Source organism: Saimiri boliviensis, chromosome 20, assembly GCF_048565385.1.
Source record: "Saimiri boliviensis isolate mSaiBol1 chromosome 20, mSaiBol1.pri, whole genome shotgun sequence".
In the NCBI taxonomy this organism is placed as follows: domain Eukaryota; kingdom Metazoa; phylum Chordata; class Mammalia; order Primates; family Cebidae; genus Saimiri; species Saimiri boliviensis.
The window spans coordinates 23,736,733-23,757,162 of record NC_133468.1 but is presented as its reverse complement, the minus strand read 5'-3'; the positions used below and the strand labels follow the sequence as shown (position 1 = coordinate 23,757,162).

The 20,430-nt window shown below is 41.6% G+C and overlaps 1 protein-coding gene across 9 annotated transcripts in view; it reads right to left on the bottom strand.

Moving 5' to 3' along the window:
- Positions 1-11,136: 11,136 nt before the first annotated feature.
- EBF1 (EBF transcription factor 1) overlaps positions 11,137-20,430 on the bottom strand; it is a 410,560-nt gene continuing 401,266 nt past the window's right edge. For all 9 annotated transcript variants that reach the window (XM_074390666.1, XM_074390667.1, XM_074390668.1 and 6 more), the window contains one exon: positions 11,137-14,332. In XM_074390666.1, coding sequence (XP_074246767.1) covers positions 14,301-14,332 — 32 coding nt within the window. In that variant the 3' untranslated portion in view covers positions 11,137-14,300. The remainder of the gene's footprint in view (positions 14,333-20,430) is intronic.

The window sequence follows — 20,430 nt, the reverse complement described above, 5'->3', positions numbered from 1 at the left end:
AAAATCATGAGATTCGGGCTAAAAAAGTGATAGCATTGCTCAGATGCTAATGAGACACATATATCTGAAACAACTGATTAAAGACTGTGAAAAGGAGGTCTCGGCACAACATGTGGGGTGGCTAATTTACAAAGGTGAGGAGCATTCCAGATAGCAGAATGTCAGGCACCCTTACTTCCAAGGAGACATTTGAAATAGCCTGTTTTTTTCTTACATATTTTCCCATGAATCACTGGGACACCAATGTGGTGAGTGAAATCAAGATGGCTGAGTGATTCTCCCATCAGGGTCCTTCTGTCTGCCGGGCCATAGCCAACAAACACACCAACTTGGCAGGTCAAATGTCTCCAATACATTTCTAGAATGTGCTGTGCAGTCGATAATAAATAAATGCTAAGATGTGTGATTACATAATGATAGCCTCATTCATTCACCTGTCTGTCAAAGGAGCCATATTTGAGTTTGAACTCCCTTCCCCTGGGCCTGTGGAGTGAAGATAGAGTGTTAGCTTGTCGTCTTTAAAATTCCAAGCAACCCTGGGCAAAGTGCATTGGGGTGGAATGCAGTCCCTTTTGCTTAGTAATCCATTAGCTAATGGGTGTGAGCCCGTCAATTTTCTGTTTATTCCTTAAACCATTAAGGTTTACCTGCTGTGTGTGAGACCACACTTGACAAAAAAGAGTGATAGTTGAAATAAAATAAATATCAAGCCTTATGAGATCTGATGAGTACTGCTTACAGCATAGCGGGCTTCCTGGAAAGGTAAAGGTGAACCAGCTCTTACAAGCTGACACGTGGCGTTCTGGGCAAGAGGAGGCAAACAGAATTCTCTGCTGTGCTTCAGTCCAGAGACGTTCACAGCAGAGCAGTGTTGTTTGAGAACTGCCATCCAGAGGTCTTCAATATTCGTCAACAATGCCTGCCTGGGTCTCTTAGAAGCTGGTGCTGTTACTCTCTAGGTAAAACTCAAACTTCTAACTGGCCTGCACAAGGCCCTGAATAGTCTGGGTCCTGCCATGTGTCTGGCTTTATCTGTTACCTCTCTTTGCTTTCCTCCACCCACACTGATCTTTTTCAGGTCCTCTGTGTCTCATATTCAATCTTCCTCTAGTGTTTTTCTTGCCTAACTCATCCTTCAAACCTCAGCTTGAACTCCATTTTCTTCAGGGAAGACATCCTTGATCACCCGAGCAGGGTCAGTCTCTAACTCGATGCTCTCTTGGTTTCCTGTCCTCCAAACTACCCTCGAAACACCTTAATACATTGTATTTCGTTAGTAAATACCTGATCAGTGTTTGGATCTCTCAGTACGCAGAAAGTTCCTTGAGGGCAACAACCACCTCTGGCTTTGCTCAACATGGCTTTCCCAGCGCTTGCTATAATACCTGTTGAGTGAAGGGAGGAATCAGTTCCATCTTGAGAAAGCTTCACGTTGAGAGCAAATGTAGAGGGTACAGTAAGGGCTCCTGAAAACTAAATCTTGGCGTTTCTTGGGTTTTATTCCTTATAGATGAGGTTTATTTTGTCCTATTTCCATGATTATTTACAATAATTATTGTTTGCCTGATATAGACAACCTTATCAACAATGAAAACATTTAAGATAGCTATACTGGAAATAACACTGTGGTACTACTCGTCATAACTCTGCATTTTCTGTCTCCTGGATTACTTGGTTACTTAGCGTTACTAAGTTACTCTGAGTTACTTAGAAATGGTTCCACTTGCTGATCTTATGCAGGTATAATTAATTAGAGCAAATATAGGTTTTCCAGTGAGTTGTAACTCTTCTGGATCGAGATGCCCTTTACATAAATTATATCAGTGTTCTGAGACTCTATTGAAGGTAAAAACCAAAAATCTTCATAATATCCCCAGTACAACCTGGGCTTACAAAAATTACAGAATCCTTGAGAAGGAAATCAAAGGGCATCTATTCAGTATTACTTTGTGCGAGAAACAGTTCTAGGTGCTCAGATATGGCAATAAATAAGAATGCTTGCAAGTAAGCAAATATGCATATGAGATAATTTCAGAGAGACAAAAGGGCTATGAAGAAAATAGAAAATGGTGATGTTAGAGAAGGTGACATGAAAGGGGTTATTTTAATTGGGTGTTCAGAGTCAATTATGTTCAGATGCTCCAAATTCTGTCCAAGAGCAGGAATCAGTATGTCAGCTATTACCACAATAATGCTGCCAGACCAAAGCCATACAGAGCAAGCTTCCATTCACGTTGTATCTATTTTCATTCCATTGGGCCAAGCAAGTCACATGGTTGCCCTGACATCAGTGGAGTGAGGAACTACATGCTTCACCCTAACTAGGCTTCCTTGCAGTGGATCAAGGAAACAAAACAATTGTTTTCCACAGGTCTTAGCTCTGCCCTCTGGGGACCCTTTCTTTTTAATTTTACTCTTAAGTGAAATAAAATTTTAATTTAAGTACCTCGGGCTTCTACGTGATCTTTCTAGGATCCCTTTGTCCTTTTGGAAGAATCTACTAGGTTCCACTTCGATCCTTTCAGAGGTCTTAACAAAGGATGTGATGGCCACACTTTTTATTTGGGATAAGCTCTGAGGCTGTCTCTGAAAGGTCATGTCCTTGTTTTGGTCTTTGCCAACAGGCTGTATTTTCTTTGAGGATATTTCACTGGATGAAAAGTCTGGAGATGAGAAACAGTATCATTTTCCGATGTAGCGTGTCCTAGATTTTCTGAGTTCTCTGTGTACTCTCTCAACTGTGTTTGTAAACTGGACAGCTCTTTTCTGAGCTCATCTCTTTCATGTAGTACCTTATCAAGTGTGACTACCTACAGCCAGTTCAGGCTTTTAATATTCCATTTCCAAGGTCAATAGGTACATGTCTTCCTTTCCAGATGATCATAGGTACTACTTTTACTAAATGTTTCACCATTGCATGACACAGGTCACAATTTTTCTAGACTACTATTGTTATTTCCTCAACATTCACCACTGAGTGTGAAAACATCTTTTCAGGTTTTGCTTAACTACCATGCCAACTTCTAGATTTCTGTTTCAGTCTCAGTCAGCTATTGCCACATTCATGCCATGCAACAAATCACTCTGAAGCTCAAGAATTAACAGCAAGTGTTAATTTTCAAGCTTGCAGATTTGCAGGGCAGTAGGTCTGATGAACGGCTCATGTTGCAGGCATGGCTGGGTGATTGCTCCCAGTTGAGGGGCAGCAGAGCTTAGCTCCAGGACATGATTGTGCTCAGATCTGTTTTATGTGTGGATATTTCAGAACTCAGGTTGGAGTTTCAGCAGCTGCCACGGGGAAACTCTTCTCATGGCAGATCCCTGGAGTATAAGAACCAAGACAGACTTCACAGTTGCATCTAAGACCTTGGTCAGTATCTTACCACCTAGTCCCACAGCCTATAGCAAGTCCATGGCCAATCCCAGCATCCATAAGATGAGATGTCCAATATCTTGCCAGTTTCTCTCACAGGACTTTTCCCAATTACATGTGCACTTGCTAATTTGCTTTCGGTTTTGTACTGGATTATTGTCTGCGTCCAGTGGCTCTCAGCCAGCTCCTAGGTCAGCAACTGGCAGATAGCAGCCACTTAACTATCTGGGCAAGTGATAAATTATTTCATGAGATTTCTCATTCTGAATGCCAATGGTGACTCTTAGCAGTCCAACCTGTAAATGAGTTCATCATATCTAAATTACACGTAATCTCATTTCACTGAAACCTGTTACATTTATGTATATTTTTTTTAACTCTGAAGGGGCTTAGTAGAATCCTACTACGACATGATGATGGCGCATAGGCAAAGTTTCTTTTTTCCTCCTTCCCTGTGTCCCTACGTTACTCACCTCTCATCTTTAGCCTCTTTCCCAACAGCAACACTAAGCCTTTGCCCTGCAGATTTATTGCCTAGAATCCGCTTCCTTTAGCACATGATAATATTCAGACTGATCATTATTATTTTTTGTCTAAAGTTCCCTGTACCTTCCCTGGCAGTACATAATATAGTAATATAAAGATAAATGATTTGAAGGAGGACTGTGGTTTTGCTGGTGCTTAAGACAAGCATCAGCCACAAACCATCTTTTGGACCCATATGGAAATGGTTGGACAAGTCTCCCCCGTTAAAGAGGAGTCTAATCTATCCTCCGGGTGGCACTGGGAATGCTAGGCATACAATACAGTTAGCTTTCAAGAAGCAGCAAGAATTTGCAAGAGTTTTATTTTTTTAAATCAAGGAGTCCATCATGATGCTGAGTACAATATCAGGAGATAAGAGACAATCTAATGTCTGTTGGTTTTAGATCTGCTAAATGTGTCATGATACACACACACAACTTGGAATTGGGGTAGGGAATAACAATGTCTGATACTGACAGAGTGGCTGATATGTCCTGGGCACCAGATCATTCAATATGTGACTTATTTAACATCATCTTCTTAGACACCTTTTAAACATAAATACTCTTATTGTCCCTTAAAAAAGATGATTAACTGAGGGTTATAGAATTTGAGTGATTTCTTTCAGACATTTCCATATAGATGAATTATTGGATCAATGCATTTCATAGATATACTAACTACTGTGTTTATAGGCATGAAATAAAAGGCCTTCAAATTCCAGCAGGGACCCCTTTGTTCTTATACAGGGTTGGTGAGCAATTCTTTTTCAGCAGGAGATAATTGCTCCCATATCACATGGCCACTGTGAGAAGTTAACAAAAATGTTTCCATAGTTAATAGTGTATCAGCTCATCTAAAAGTAGGCCCTCAGCTGGGTATGGTGGCTCATACCTGTAATCCCAGCACTTTGGGAGGCTGAGCTGGGAGGATCGCTTGAGCCCAGGAGTTTGAGACTAGCTTGACTTCATCTCCACAAAAAATTTTTTAAAAATTAGCCAGATGTGGTAGTGTATCCCTGCAGTCCCAGTTACTTGGGGAGCTGAGGTGGGAGGATTGATTGAGCCTGAGAGGTTGAGGCTGAAGTGAGACATGATTGCATCACTGCCACTTCAGCCTGGGAGACAGAGTAAAGTCTGTGTCTCAAAAAATACAGAAACAAGAATAATAATACATTAAAGTAAGCCCTCAACAAGGGATGCCAATTGCCATTAGTATTGATTTTCTGCTGCTTTTTACTCTCCCAGGCTCACCTTAAGTTTGATAAAGCAAACTGGCGTTGTACTGGACACATAGATATGCTGTAATATTCTGAACTTGTGGAGAATAAAGTAGGGGGCTCATTGTTGTCATTTTCAGTTGGGCACTTTGAGCAGTAGTGGTTTGTAGGGCATGTGGTTGGGGGGTAGGAATGTTCTCCTTTGGATTCTAAAGAAGCATATTGGGAGCTCCAATGTTTCCTCTGAACATGGCTGCCGAAAGCGTCAAAGAGAAGCTGCTCATGCCCCTAAAATTCCATGTAATAGATTTATGGGTCAGGTAGGTGTGAGGGGAAATAGAAGGAGAGGGGCATTGGAAGAGCTAGGATGCTGGCTCTGCTTTAAGAGTTACCAGTGAGCCTAATACTCTTCAGCACTGAGGCAGAGACAAAGGTGAAGGAAGTCATGATTGAAAGCAGAAAAAGAGGAAAGGAGAGAAGGAAGAAGGAGATGAACTGATAAGGAAGAGACTTCCCCAGGGGAAAATAGACTGTACCAGCCCTCTAGCCTTCTTTCTGTTCTTCCACCATGTGGTGACCTGTCATCTCTGTCTGGAATACTTTGCCTTCTTCACTCCCAACTCTGCCTCGCTGACTCGCCTCACCTTCTCCAGGTCTTCTCTGAAATATAACCAGATCAATTTATTTGCTATGCATGCCCATGATTCCCTATGCTTGTCCCTCAAAGTAGAACAGGTCCAGCATTATTATTATTATTTATTTTACAAACAGTGTCTCACACTGTTGCCCAGGCTGGAGTACAGTGGCATGATCATAGGTCACTGCAGCCTCAAACTCCCGTGCTCAAGTGAAGTGATCCTTCCGCCTCTGCGTCCTGAGTATCAACAAGGAATGTTTATGGACTCTCCCTCCCACAACCTCCCAAAAGGAATCACAGTTGACCAGCACCGTCTCTCTTTTGATTGTTTTCATGCTCTGCTAAACATGAAAGATCTTCTCGCTGGACAAGAGACTTGCTAATGTTGGAGCATAGAGAACAATACCCCTAAGTATGGTGCTTTGGCAGGATTTTTTTAACTTGGAGGGTCTTAGAAGCTGCCTCAGAAGCCAAAACTTTCTAACCTTTTCTGTTTGTTCCCCTCCCACCCTGCCTCCCCTACAAGCACAGGGAGGGATTCTCTCTAGAATTTTCTAAGTAAGGAAACTTCTTTCTGAAAGAAATGTAGTTAAGACCCACCTCCCTAGGAATCTCATGGAATAACCAGGAAAGATTAACCACCAGAGAAGAGAAGAGGCTAAAAGTCATCACCATGTCCAGGAGAACCTTTATCTCCTCTTCTGAGGGCTGCTCAGAGAGATTACCTGGGAGGCCTTATCTGTGCAGTAAGACAACCTTTGTTCACAATGCAGTTTTGCCCCCCACCTTTCTGTAAATTCAGTTTTGTAAGACAATTGGTTACAAGATAATCTCTGCCTCCCCAGTCTATTCATTTTTCCTAAAAATTATTTACTGTCCTCCTAAGATGACCTATCTATAGTCCTTCATTTTCCTCTCCCCTCTGAAGAGGGTATTTAAGCTGCAGCCATCTGGCCCTTCTTTGAGTCTCATATTTGTAGGCCTCCAGTGTCCATGTGCAAGTAATTAAGTTTGTATGCCTTTTTCTCCTACGTGTCTGTCTATTGTCAGTCATTTCAATGAATCTTCAGAGAAAGTGGAAGAGAATCTTTCTCTCTGCCCCTACAATAAAAAATAAAACAATGAGAGAGATGGAAGAAGGGAGAAGGTGGAAAGAAAAATCATGGAAACTTAGAATGGAGCAGGGATTTTTTTTTGTCAGATGGGTTGTGGAAGGTAGTGTCTGAGTGAAATGAGAAGTGAAGAAAAGATAATAGAGGAAAGGTCACTTTACTAGGCATTGCTGTGGGCTGTTTAGATTATTTTAACAGCTTTTGATGGGTCCAAATAAAGAATTTGGTTCCTCTGTAATTAATTTTGGCTGTGGAGCTAGGCTTGACTTTATGCAGAGATAGAGCCACATGCTCACTCAGATAGATTAGGGTTACAGAGCATTTTATCACTGTGTAATTATATGTTTGTATGATTGTTTGAGTCATGTCTCTGTCTTCCTTAGGCAGTAAAGAATGAAGGAAATAGGTCTGTTTAAGACATAAATCACATTCCCAGCCCTTACCACAGCACTTGACACAAACATCTTCAGTAAGGAGATACTGTGTAAATAAATGCTTCAGAGAAGGCCAAGGATAATGCTTGTTTCTCATTCATTTCTCCTTGCTTTCCTGCCAGAATCCCATCCATATCTATGTCACTGAATGAATCGCCCTCAATGGGTCTCCTTCCTTTGTGTTGACATTTCATCAGCATCTTTGTGGAGTACTAAATTTTCCTTATAATTCCCAGTACAGGGTATTTCCTACAGAAAGCCACCAGGCCTGTAGTTAATGCCGGGCCCAGAATGTTTGTTCTTAATATAGAATGTGAAAATTCTACAATCAGTGGGAAAAATGTATGCTGAGTAGATAAAAATCAGTCCCACTGTAGCATGACTCTCCAGAGAGAAGAGATAAAACTGCTTGATGCCTAAGTTAAAAAAAAAAAAAAAAGTAACAAAGTGTTTCCAGCTCCAGAGACTGAATTTCATTCCTAATGTAAATACAGAAGCCTCTGGAGAAGAGGATCATATTTGGAAGAGGGAAGGGAAGCAACAGGAATTCAAGGAAGGGAATTCTCTATCAAGCTCCAAAGCAAGGGAACAGTCCAAACACAGAAATCAACCATTCCTTTACCAGCAGTCACAAAACTGAGCTTTATCTTGACTTTTTCCTCTCCCTCAATCCTGACATTTCTTCAGTCACTAAATCCTGATGGTTTTATTGCCTAAATATTTTTTAATCCTGTTTTCCTTTTTTTTCTTCTCCTAGTCCAAGCTGTTCATCCCTTGCTTGGACCACTGCAATGGTCTCCTAATGTCCTCTATTTTCCCTCTGTCTCCCTCCAGTTTATTCTTTTTGTGCAACCAAGATGATACTTCTAAAATGTAAAATGAGATCCCTTGTTTACAACATGGAAGACTCTCCACTCTTCATCATTACAGTAAACATATATTGTAATCTGGATAATGAGAAAGTATAAATGAAGAAGAAAAGATAGCAGACATAGACAACTCTTTTGAGATTTGCTATTAATAGGAGCAGGAGGACTGTGGATAGATTACAAGCAAAGTGAGGTCAAATCTTTTTTTTTTCCCCAATGGGATCATATTTGTAAGTTGGTCTGAATGTAACGTTGAAGAAAGAGAATGTGATGGTGCTGGAGAGAGAGGAGATAATCTCAGAAGCAAAATTCTTGATGAAATGAGTGATTTGGGGGCATGCTAGGGCAAGTGTGGCTTTGAGCATGATGTGTTGCAAAGAGTCCACTTCACTGAAAATGTGCTTAAAAATGGATTCATTTGTAAGGGTCTTTCTGCAAGGCAAATAGAGATTGTTTTGTGTTTTGTTGTTGTTGTTGTTGGTGGTGGTGGTGGTGGTGGTGGTGGTGGTGGTGGTTTTTTTAAGAGCTGACCTATACTTGTATATTGAATATGGCTCCTGAAGAAAGGGGATTTTTTTTTTCCCACAAGCACATGATTCCAGTTTTCCATATTCCTGTTTCTATTTATGGTAGTAAATTTTTTTCTCATAGAGTCAGCTGCCAAGGCATTGATCAGGGCCTTCCATTACCTACTTTCTCTTATGTGTTTGGAGAACTCTCTTTAAACTTATGGAAAACCACTGGGGCATCCTCTCCTTTGCGGCCTTCCTTGACCTTCGCGGATAGAGCACATCATTAGGACGCTCAAATCAGGCTGTGTGAACATCACCATTCGTGACTTATCTTTTAGTCAGAAGTCTCAAACTGATACTCTAGGGGATTCTGGACTTTGTTTGCCCGAGAGTGTTTTTAAAACATTGTTTTTAGATACATTGCCAAGCATACCAAATTTTTTAAAAATCCAGTAACGTCTCTGGCATTCTTGAGAAACGCAGAATGGGCACCACGAGATCCACATTCTCACATGGGAGCAATCGCCCGGAGCAAGTGGGATTCTCACTTCGGACACAGCATGCACTTGCCAGTGGCCCCAACCCTCCCACTCCTGGTCTGGTTGTTTGTACCCCTAGCTGACTCCTTCATGTTTTAACCAGCATAGCCCCTATGAACAAATATGGGGCTGTGAGTTTATGAGCCTCGCCATAGGTCCTACAGGCAGGAACTGTGGACCATTTGCTTAGTGTGCCCTGACAGCTAGTACAATATCAAGCACATGGTAGGTATTTAGGGCATGTGCTGAATTGAACTCCCAAGCCCCACACTCTCAGTGTGCACATCTGCATGGTCCACTCCTGCAGTCTTTCTGTTCTTGAATGTACCTTACGTGCCCCAAAGCTCAGTGTTCTTATACCTCCCTCGTTTCTTCTGCCTCGGGGGCCAGGCCCACCTGGTTAGCTCCTGCTCAGCTTTTATACCTCAGTTCAAATGTCACTTTCTCTGGAAGCCTTCCGCAGCACTTTGGGTTAAATCAGATCCTGCTGCAATGTACTTTCAGAGCATTCTAGACATTCTCTTCATTACCATTATTAGTTTGTTACAGGTACTGAGTGGTTGCTTAACATTCATTTGCCCCACTCAAGTATAAGCTCCAAGTGGATATAATGTCCCATGGCCCACTGAAGTATCCACCATGTCTCACCTAGTGCTAGAGGCATAGGAAACATGCAAAGTTTACAGGCATAAAATAAATAAACAAACGATCGAGTGAATGAACACTTCCAAGACATAGCCCTTGAGGACTGTAGAAGCCAGCACGTCAGAGGTGCGGACGTGAGCTGTGCTCTGTGGAGCCCTGTGGCACACCTATCTCAGCCTGGCCAACCATTCTAGCATAATTTGAATATAAGTGTGTCTTTTCTGAGATGGTGAGCATGAGGAGAGGGCCTCTTGTTCAATCTTTATCTTCTGCATCTAATACAGGAAACTAGATCAAACACAGAATTCAAAAGAAACATCTATTGACTGGCCAAACTTTTCAGCAAGAGTTCTGTTTTTTTAAAAAGGATAGCAGCTTCTCTACTTATTAACTTACACATCACACTCTTCCATTACTCAAATCGGATTATATTCCAAAGCCGAAGCAGTGCCCACCACACATGACTGTGTTGCTGCCATCCTATCAGCTCTGGCCATCAAGTTTCTGTTGGTTTAACGGCCTATTTGCTGAGTTTTTGAGACATTTTACAAGTATCATTAACCTCATCATGTTCAATAATTGTAAAAGTGAGAAAATCATTGTGCACCTAGACTAATGATTATGATAGAAGTTAAAGAGAAATGATTTTACATGAGTTTGTACCTATCGGGTGTTTTTGGAATGTTTCACTCCAGATAGATGTGCTTCTGTCCAATAGGAAAAGTATCTTATTCATGTGGGGTTAAAAAAAACATTGATCACAGAAGGCTAAGTTCACACATGCCTCCTCATCAATGAGCCAGGGCACATAATTAATTGACCAGAAGGCTCGCAGGGATCAATTAGCAGCTGTGTGTGAAGAGTTTGGTTCAGACTTGTAGCTGTGTGTGAAGAGTTTGGTTCAGACTTGAAGGGTGGGGGTTCTAGAATGGCCACTTCCTGGATTCACCATTCAGTCACGCAGGAGGATCTCAGTGCTTGGCTGCTGAAGTGGCTGGGGGCTCTTGGCTCCTCTGTGGACCACCGTGGGCATGTGCACGTCCAGCTAGCGCCAGCAGAGGGCAGCAGTACGCCGCATGTGTTCAATTTGCATCCCAGATTAGCAAATCCCCAAGGACCCACAAAGAAAGAGGGTGTCCCAGGAACTACCCTAATTCCTTTTCACTGGGTGTCAACACTGATCTGAGTCATTGCAAACACAGACCTTTTATGTTTTGTTAGACTTTGGCTCATCTGAAAGAGAGAAATGAATACACAACTAGGAGATGCCATCACAGACAGGAAGTAACTTTAATTAAATATTGTGAAAGTTGAAAAGTTTTTACAGCTTGAATTTTTGCAAAAAAAAAAAAAAATTATAACAATCTCTACAGTAGTTAGGTTCTCTAACAATTGAACTGTACAGTGTGTGTCTATTCAAAAAGTTTTGATAAGAAGGTGAAAGGTTAGTAGATTTAGAGATGACTTCATTTAAGCTGCATCCTAGTACAATGTGAGGCCAGGGCACGTTATGCAATCCAGTCATCCAGAAGCTGTATTTTTCCCCCAACACTGAAATCTTAATTTAATTCTCCATTTCATTTTCTTCTTAAAGCCATATTCTGTATTTAGGGGAACATCTTTTATTTGTAAAACTTTTGTGGAGAAGAAAGAGGATCAGAGGGCCAGAATGTCTTTTCATCTAATCAATAGAAATAGAAGCAACAAAACACAAATTATACACATTTTAAAGGCTCTTTGGACTTTCAAGAAAAGTTCTAACCACTGCACATGGCTGACAGATGGGCAGCATCTGTTGTCAAGGTCTAAGCCGGACACCTTCCCGGCTGACCGTGCATTCCTTCACAAACAGTTAAGGGGCTCACCAGACAAAATATGGCTTTAACTTGTGTACATCTTCAGGCCAGCGCTTACCACGCGAATTCAGACAACCTTTGTGAGTACCGAGAAGCAATGCGTCCACCTTGCTTACATTTTCCAGTTTTTTATTATTATTAGTCATCATTATTATTTCTTACCATGAAAAATCAGCTTTCTTCCCTCCCTTACCCTCCCACAACTCCCCTCCCCCACCCACCCAACCCATAAAAATCGCACTCTTGACAGTCTAGTGAAAACCATTGCAAAATCCATATGGGGGCATGCACAGTTGCAGCATTGTTGTAAATGATTTCTTGCTCTACTAGAAAAAGTTACATTGTCTTAAGGTAACAAAACAGTTCTTTTGTGCTTTTCGATTTCTTTGTTTTTTTTTTTTTCTTTTTTTCATTTTCTTTTTTCTTAGAATGTTAGTGATGACTGACAGTTTTGGTGCACAGTTACAATGTACAAGTGAAATGAATATGATTTGCATTGTTAAGGCATCCAATCTGCTGGTTTATATTTACGTGAAAGACAGAGGAAATATACAAGCAGACTTAAGAAAGAAAGTATGTTCATTGATTTCTATGAAGTTTCTCCCTAGAATTTAATGCACAAAATGCGTCACTCCAGAGGGAGAGATTCCATGCATATTAATAGAGTAAAACAGCATTAGGGTTGTTTCGTAAGCTTCCAAAGCAAAGGATACATTTTTTTAATCTACAGAACTAAATACTACAAGAATAATATGCTACTGGTTTTTTTTTTGCCATATATTGGAAAAAACTTCTTAACTTACAAATAATACAAAAATAGACAATGACTTTTGGGTGGAAATAAAAAAAAACTGAAGCATGGTTTATAACAATACTAAAAATAACTATAAATGAAATGTTTAAAAATCACATTGAAACAGCTAATACAAGTGTAGGTGACCAAACAAATACGCACTTTTCACAGAGCAAACATACACAATAAAATAAACGGGGGGTGGGAAGAAGAGGAAGAAGGGAAAAGCAATGTACAAATTCGAAAGATAAATACATTATTTATATGGATATTTTACAAAATCCCCTTTAAAACAAAAAGCCTTTTCATGAACTTTGCAAGTATGTGCAAGCTAAAGGTAGTGAGCTTTTTTGTTCTTTGCAAAATACGCAGTAAAATCTTTTTGTGATATTGAAAAACTGTCTTAAGACATTAAAATGTATAAATAGAACAACTTTGGCAAAAAAAAAAATCAAAAAAAAATCTACAGTATTTATAACTACATACAAAAACACAAGAGCAAAGAAAAAATATCAGGCAAATGCATCCTCAGAGCTTTGCTGCATCTTTGCTATTAATTCTTATTTTTAAGAACACTTCCCAGATAATGAGAGCAAAAATTCCCATACGACAGAAAACTATGTTTTGGAGGTCTCAACCTTCTTTTCCTTTCCCCGTTCCCTTTAACTCTTAATTCCAAAGCACTTAACCTGTTGTTTTAATCTATTATGTTACAAATGGTAAGGGTCGACTGATAGAGGCAGTATCTTGAACCGGAAAATTGAAATACCGGCCAGGTTGCTTTTGTTAGCTTTTGGAAGATAGGTATGAAGTCAGCATTTACGGCCAGCAAACTTTAAATTTGCAAATGGGGAAGTGTACGTGAGGTTTTGGCTTGTTAACTGGAGGGCAGAGTGTGGAATTCTGTGCCTGGACCCTGTTCCATGAAGTCTCAAAGGAGATTCTTACACAGTATGTGTGCCACCAAGCTCTCGAGAGGCCATCGGCTTCCGAAGAAACTGACTTAAGTAAAAGGAGAGAATGAGATCAGATTTAAATATGCAGTTTTAACAATCTGTCTAGAGGCACTGGATTTTCGAGTAGAGGGAAAAATGTGATCACTTACATCGCGTTTTAACTTTCCAGGCTGCATTTATTTACACAGTTACTTAAGACAACAATACAAAAGAGATAAATAAGCTTGCACTGCTAAGGGGTGGCATGTTAAGTTAGATATTGAAAATGCACTGTCTGAGCTAACTACCATTTGATATGCTTTAAGGCGCAAAAGCCGACCCTTAGTTTTTCTAAAAAATCTAACTGGCATTCCTATTCTGTCCCATACAAGCTTTTTTTTTCTTTTTTTCTTTTTTTCTTTTTTAACTTTTTTGTAAATATCACCACTTCATTCTTCCTTTACACAGCTTTAAAAACATCATAAATTAAAACATGAAGTCTTATTTATAGTGTCCCTTGTATAGAGCTTTACGGTTTATAAAAGACAAATGATTGCAGAATTAAGCTTAAAAAAAAAAAAAGAAAAAGTGGATTTGCTTTTGTCAATACAGAATAAATATATCCCCCAAATACTTGGGAGGTACAGCTTTAACCAACACCCTGCACTTACAGATCCCTTCCAATTTCAGTATTTGCAAGGTCGGTGATTTTGTTTGTTTAAAAATCTGCAGTTATTGTGATTCCTCTTAAAAAGGCCTGAGTTAAAAGTTCCACTCTGGGACTCGTATCAGATTACTCTCTGTAGCAGAATCCAACCTCTTCATTAATACAATTCTTCAAGGCAATTCTTTCACATGGGAGGAACAATCATGCCAGATATCGCTATGGAAAGAGAAGACAGAAGTCAATGGTTTTTTTTGCACCCAAACTTCTCACGGAGAAAAATAATAAAGATTTAAAAAAACAGCAACACCCACACACAACTATGTTGTTTGAATATTAACCACAAATCTTCTCTGGAATGAGTTTTTGTTATAAAATATACACGTGCTTTATTAAAAATTATAATAAATCAGCATGTGTATGTGTCTTTAACAGAACAAAATATCCTAAACATCCCTCCAAATCTGATTTCAATTTTAAAGCATAACTGGAAAGTTGCATAGTTTGAATACCACTGGGAAAGTTGCAGCTTCAAACCTTGCAAAAGAGTGAGAAGTTTCCATGTGTCACTCTTTCTTCCCCTCCCCTTCACATCCAAAACGTAAAGAAGTGGTCCATCTGAATTGCAAGCAATTTCTACAAAAAACATGGCTCTCCCTATGCTCTGTATTAGCACAAAAACTGAGCAACCGAGCAGAAATCTTGAGTGCCTTTGCTTAGGTCCGCAAGCTGGCAGGACATAATGCCAGCTACAGCAGGCCTGGTTCACTGGGAACATAGAGCTGGGAGAAAGCAGGGCTGGGAGGGGAAGACACGTTTGGGTGAAACTGCAGAATGTCTTCCATACCACTGCTCCACTCAAGGTTTCTGGAATGGTCTGATCATATTTCCTAGAAAATTGTAGCCTGGGAAAGCTGGGGTGAGATCCTGGGAAAAAAAAGAAGGCTGTTTGAGGTAACCAAAAATTTTTCAAAGCATTCAGAGCAAGAGGTCGCCAGTAGTGGTATTTAGAGAACATGGAATCAGAGAGGCCCGAGTCCCACCTCTGGCTTTTTTGCTATGAAGCTCAGCTTCTGTAGCTACAGTCACAGCAGCACTTAGCGTTATTGGAGAGGTAAATAAAAGGGCATATGGGCTCATCCTGGGTTCAGCTCCTAGGGAGGACCTGATAGAGGTTAGCTGTTGGGATTTTTAACCCATCACGTCTACTGCTAAACTAGCTATGTGATCTTGTGTTAATTGCTTAACTTCGCTGTGCTGTATTTGCTCTTACGTCGAATAGGCACCGTCCTGTGCGGCACACTTTGTGTGACTGGTGGGAAGGATTAAACGCTAACTGTAAGAAAGTGAAAACAGGGCGGCAACTTTGAAACCTGGCAGGGTGAGAGAGAAGCTGACATGAGAAGCAAGGGGCAGCCATCTTTGGTGGTGATGGCTGAGTGTCTTGTCAGGCCGAGGGAAGTCACTGCTTTCTTTTTACGGCAAATGTAAAAGTAAATTAATGTTCTTGTCAGTAATGACTGCGTCAAGGAAGTGGCCCTCTTCATTTACTAATGATCATATCTGGAAGAATGTGCCTTTTTCATTAAAAAAAAAAAAAGTTGGGGGGCAAATCCCGAACCACAGATCCTGTAAGCGGACAGAGGGCGGCCCCCCGGGGCTGTTAGCCCTGAGGCCCCCGGGTTCCTCCGCTTTCCCACCTCCACCCCTGACATTTTAGATTCAATTAAAATGAAAACCGAAAAATATTTTGCCAAACACTTTTTCCGTTAATTTTTAAACCCATCTGTATTCACAAGGAAATTCAATCCACATGTTTCTGATTCATTTTCACGTAAATCATCCAAATGTTGTTTTGCAAGAGCCGTTTTGCAGCCCAAAAGCTCCTGGAGTCCTTTCCGTAAGCCCTCATAAGCCTTTTTTTCTTAGAAACAGGAAGTTGTCTTTTGCCAAATGCAGACCAACTTAAACCCCCAAAGATTTGGGATCAGTTAGAAATGCAGTCCCCCTAAGATTCAAGTGAGCCCTAGATTTGACTCAAACCGGGAGCTCAGTATTTCAATCCAGGTCTTAACTGGAGAATTGGAGATGCTATTGCTCCAAAGGCAAGGAGGCACAGGGGGTCTTTGCTGTGTGACAGCCCAGCACGGCTCTGCTTCCCCAAGGATCTTTTCATTTGGGCTGGAGGTAGGTCCAGGCACCTTTATTAAAGACGGCAGGAGTTTTAAGCCTGTGGCAAAAGTTGTAAGACTACTTTTGCTTTCCACCAAAATCTATTCTGTGTGCCTGGCATTAAAGAGCAGTTTCCTATAATACAGTCACACAACTCGGGCAGTATCGATATGAATCAAAGCAAAGGAAAACGCTACTTTGGTCAGTTGGTCCAGCCAACATTTATTGGCTGGGCTGTGAAAACATCCCATTTGGATGGCCAGAATAAAAAAATATATAAGCAGGCTTTTGGTACCCAAATAATGTGTTAGATCCATTAGATTAAACCTCCACTTAGGGCCACATTCAAAGTTCTAAAGCAAAGTTCATTGATGTGCCAGTTCAGAACTAACAGCACTTTTTAATTTGGACTATCAGGGCTGCAAACTCCAGCGCCCCAAGTGCCCAGGCTGCGAACGGGAGTGAGCAAATCACCTTGGTGGGGAAGTGAGGTTGGAGGGGAGGCTGACAAGGGCCTGCCTGGGCAGCGACTCGGCTGCCACCCGATGTCACTGGGCAGGAATGCCTTGCTCACAGCCACTGGATCCTCTCAACTGTTTCAAGAGAAGCTGGAGATGGGGATTAAAAAAAAAAAAATGAAATAGCCCAGTTTATACATGCTAGCCAAAAGTTGAAATTAAAACTAAATAGATCTACGTGGGGGTCAAGAGGGTGGGTTTGGCCCACTCCTACCTCACCTTCATCAGCCCACAGACGTCTCTGAGAGTCTAATCGGAGCTATGGAACCTCTCTTCAAAAGAGGTTGTGATGTCTTGGCACACGGTGCCGAGTGTCCTCATAGGAATCTTCATGCACCCCACTTGAGCAAATTAGCATGCCAGTGGCATTTCTGGAACATTCTAAGGCCCAAGTGTTCTACACCCAGAATTTTGCATGTAACGTCAAAGGGTTACGGTTCTCTGAATCCCAATCATGACTTCCTAAACTCCAAGGGCAGAATGCTTGCTGTTGAATAAATGATGGGAAAAGATCCCTGCCCGTGTCCTCTGAGCCTGGAGATCTCCAAAGAGGCCCTTCTCAGAGAGAAACTTCACGGCACAACGGCCTGCAAATCTCGAGTTTTAGGAGTTGTTTTGATATCTGTGCTGCAATCTGAAGATTAATTATGTGGGTGAGAGGGATGGGTGTCTGGAGCTTGGAATGTTCCAGAAATGCCGTTGGCATGCTCACTTGCCCAAGTGAAGTGCGTAAAGATTCCCATGAGGACACCACACTCTCAGTACCATGTGCCAAGACATCACAAGACCATGGTGGCTCTGCCCTTTTCCCCAGCAACTAGACGCTCGTGTTCTCTGATGGAAGCTCAGAAAACTATTGATTTGAAAGGCAATGCATTTTTCATTACAGTTTCCACATTTTTGATAAAAACAGAGACAAAATAGTTCTGCAGAGCTGGGAAAGTTTGGAATGAAAGGGTGGAATGTGGTCTTCCCCAAGCCGCCACATGTGTAAGAATTATGAGCTAATCAGGAACAGGGGGTAAGTGGGTGGGGAGCTCTTACACAGACTGAGTATTTGTGTGAAGAACATGACAATTCCATAGACTTTGGTCCTGGACTGCATGGTATCTAGGGTTGAGAAGAGCCAGCCTGGGCTTTAGCAAGGTGGGAAAGAAAAAAATCAGTATATGGATACTATTTTTGTGAAATTACTCTGGCCTTTTGTTTTTAATTTTTTATGCATAGAGTCTTCAGGACCTGGCTAGGGTTTAGAATCACTACATCAGTGGGGATTCCAATAGCATGTGGCAGCCTTCTTGGGGATGCCTCTCTCTTGAATAATGAAGTCCTCTGAGGCCTAAATTGCATGAAACCCAAGCCCTAAGCAGCATAAGCTTCAGGAGAAGGGAGAGGACATCTTCATGGACAAAGACTGAGCAGAGTCAGTGACTCAAGTCTTTGAATCTTGAAAAACAGACACATTTAAGTAGTCTGGGACCAGGATTTAATGACTTCACCTAGATAAGAGTAGAAAGAGGTGTCTCTACGTTTTTCTCTTTCAATCCAAAATATAGTTGCATTTTCCAAAGTTTTTCATATGATAAGTATTCTTCGTATGAAGAAAAGGATTCTGTAGGCAAATAAGTTTGGCAAACTAAATGAAATAATTTGTATTTAACTGCAGGATGCCCCAGAGACTTTAATTATGGATCTCCAAGGTGGTAATCCAGTCAGCACCACCTTCTAAAATTTTTTGACTACCGTATTTTAATTTGTTTAACAGGACATTTGGTGAGACTCCAGAAGTTGAGACTAGAGTGGTTTTTTCCAAATAAATAAATAAATTCTGAGATATATGGTAACTTTTCAAATGTTTATCTATCTGGGAGAGAAAGCCAGTTGGAATCATGACAGAATCTGTGAATTAGAGAAGATATGTAAAGGAACAGAACTTATGATGGCCAGGTAAAGACCTCAGCACCCAGTCTTACCCCTGCGTCTTGGCACCTGTGTTCCAGGTTGCTGAGCCGCTTTCTGGTCACCACACATGACCTGGGACACTTCTGCCTCTGCTTCTTGGCTAAGGTTGTCCTCAGCCCTTCTGCTGAAAATACCTCTTGCCCTCATCTCCCTGAGCCTGAATCCCAGTTGCTCCTGATGGGGGTAGCCTGTTCCTTGAGCCTGTTCTGACTCCTTCATCTTTCCTTCCTCTGTACTTCCACAGCTGGGTGCCCAGCCTCTCCCAGACAGATCTTCCTTATTTACTTTTGTGTCATGTCTCCCCTCATACAAGGAAAGAATTTTAGGTCAGAATTTTGTAGCCCTGCTGGGCCTAGCTTCGTAGCTTGAAGATAGAAATGTAATATAGCATAGGGGCTTCGCACAGTCCAGTCAATCTGTCTGGGCTTAAAGCTCAGGCTTCCTTGTTTGCTAGTTGTATAAAGGGGACAAGGCAACTTACCTTCAGCCTCAGTTTCCACATCTGTATAATGGGGACAACCGACAGGCTATCTTACGGGTGGCTGGGAGCCAGGCTGGGAACAAGCCCTCCCAGTCAGTGGCTGTTTTCACCATTATCGCCACCATGTGACACTGCAGGGCTTTGTTCTTGGGGAATAAACATGCGTGTAGTAACCAGAGGAGACTAAGGACGTGCTGCTGGGGAAGAGGTCTTTTAGGAGTTGGCTTTAAAAAACAGAACCATGTACAGTTAACCGAGTGGGAGTTGGAGGTAAATAGGCCTTTAAAACACTTAAGTGGCGTAAATGTGTCACTTCTAATCTTGTTTAAGTGGTCAGTTTGCTTAACCAACTTTTCCTGGTCACCTACCCTGTCTTAATGATTGCAATTCTGAACTAGGTGGGTCCCAACAAAGTAGGTGGTACTGTAACATTAAAAAGGGAAAAGGTGGAATAAAACACTTAAGACATTCTTACACCAATTCTATAATCTGCCTACATCCATTTTTTTTTTTTTTAATGGTAGAAATAGAGTTTGGAAAGTTGAAGATGAAATTAGAAGCCCACTGTCTGAATGTCACCTTTCTCAGGGGAAGCTTCTATGGTCCAAGCAAGAGTGCCCGGAAAAAGTGGTGCTGCCCACCTAAGGCTGGGTCCTCTTTGCCCTGCTGGAGATTGTGTGCAGAGGTGAAGGGGCGAGGCCCAGGGTGTGGGCCCCACCTGCCAGCGCAGCGCCTGGGGGTGCAGTGGGCAGGAAGAAGAGCTTAAAGTAAGATGTTTCCATTAACTTGGCTTTAATTTCTCCATTTGTATGTCCATCACTACTGCCATCTCGAGTAGGGTATTTGGTATATGACAGTATGGACAAAACAAAAACCATTCTTTTACTCTTTTTCTGTTTTATTTTTTTGAGATGGAGTCTTTCTCTATCACCCAGGCTGGAGTGCAGTGGTGCAAACTCAGCTCATTACAACCTCTGTCTCCCAGGTTCAAGCAATCTCCTTCCTCAGCCTCCCGAATAGCTGGGACCACAGGCAAGCGCCACCACGCCCGGCTAATTTTTGTATTAGTAGAGATGAGGTTTCACTATGTTGGCCAGGCTGGTCTCAAACACCTGACCTCAGATGATCCCCACACCTTGGCCTCCCAAAGTACGAGGACTACAGGCGTGAGCTACCACGCCCAG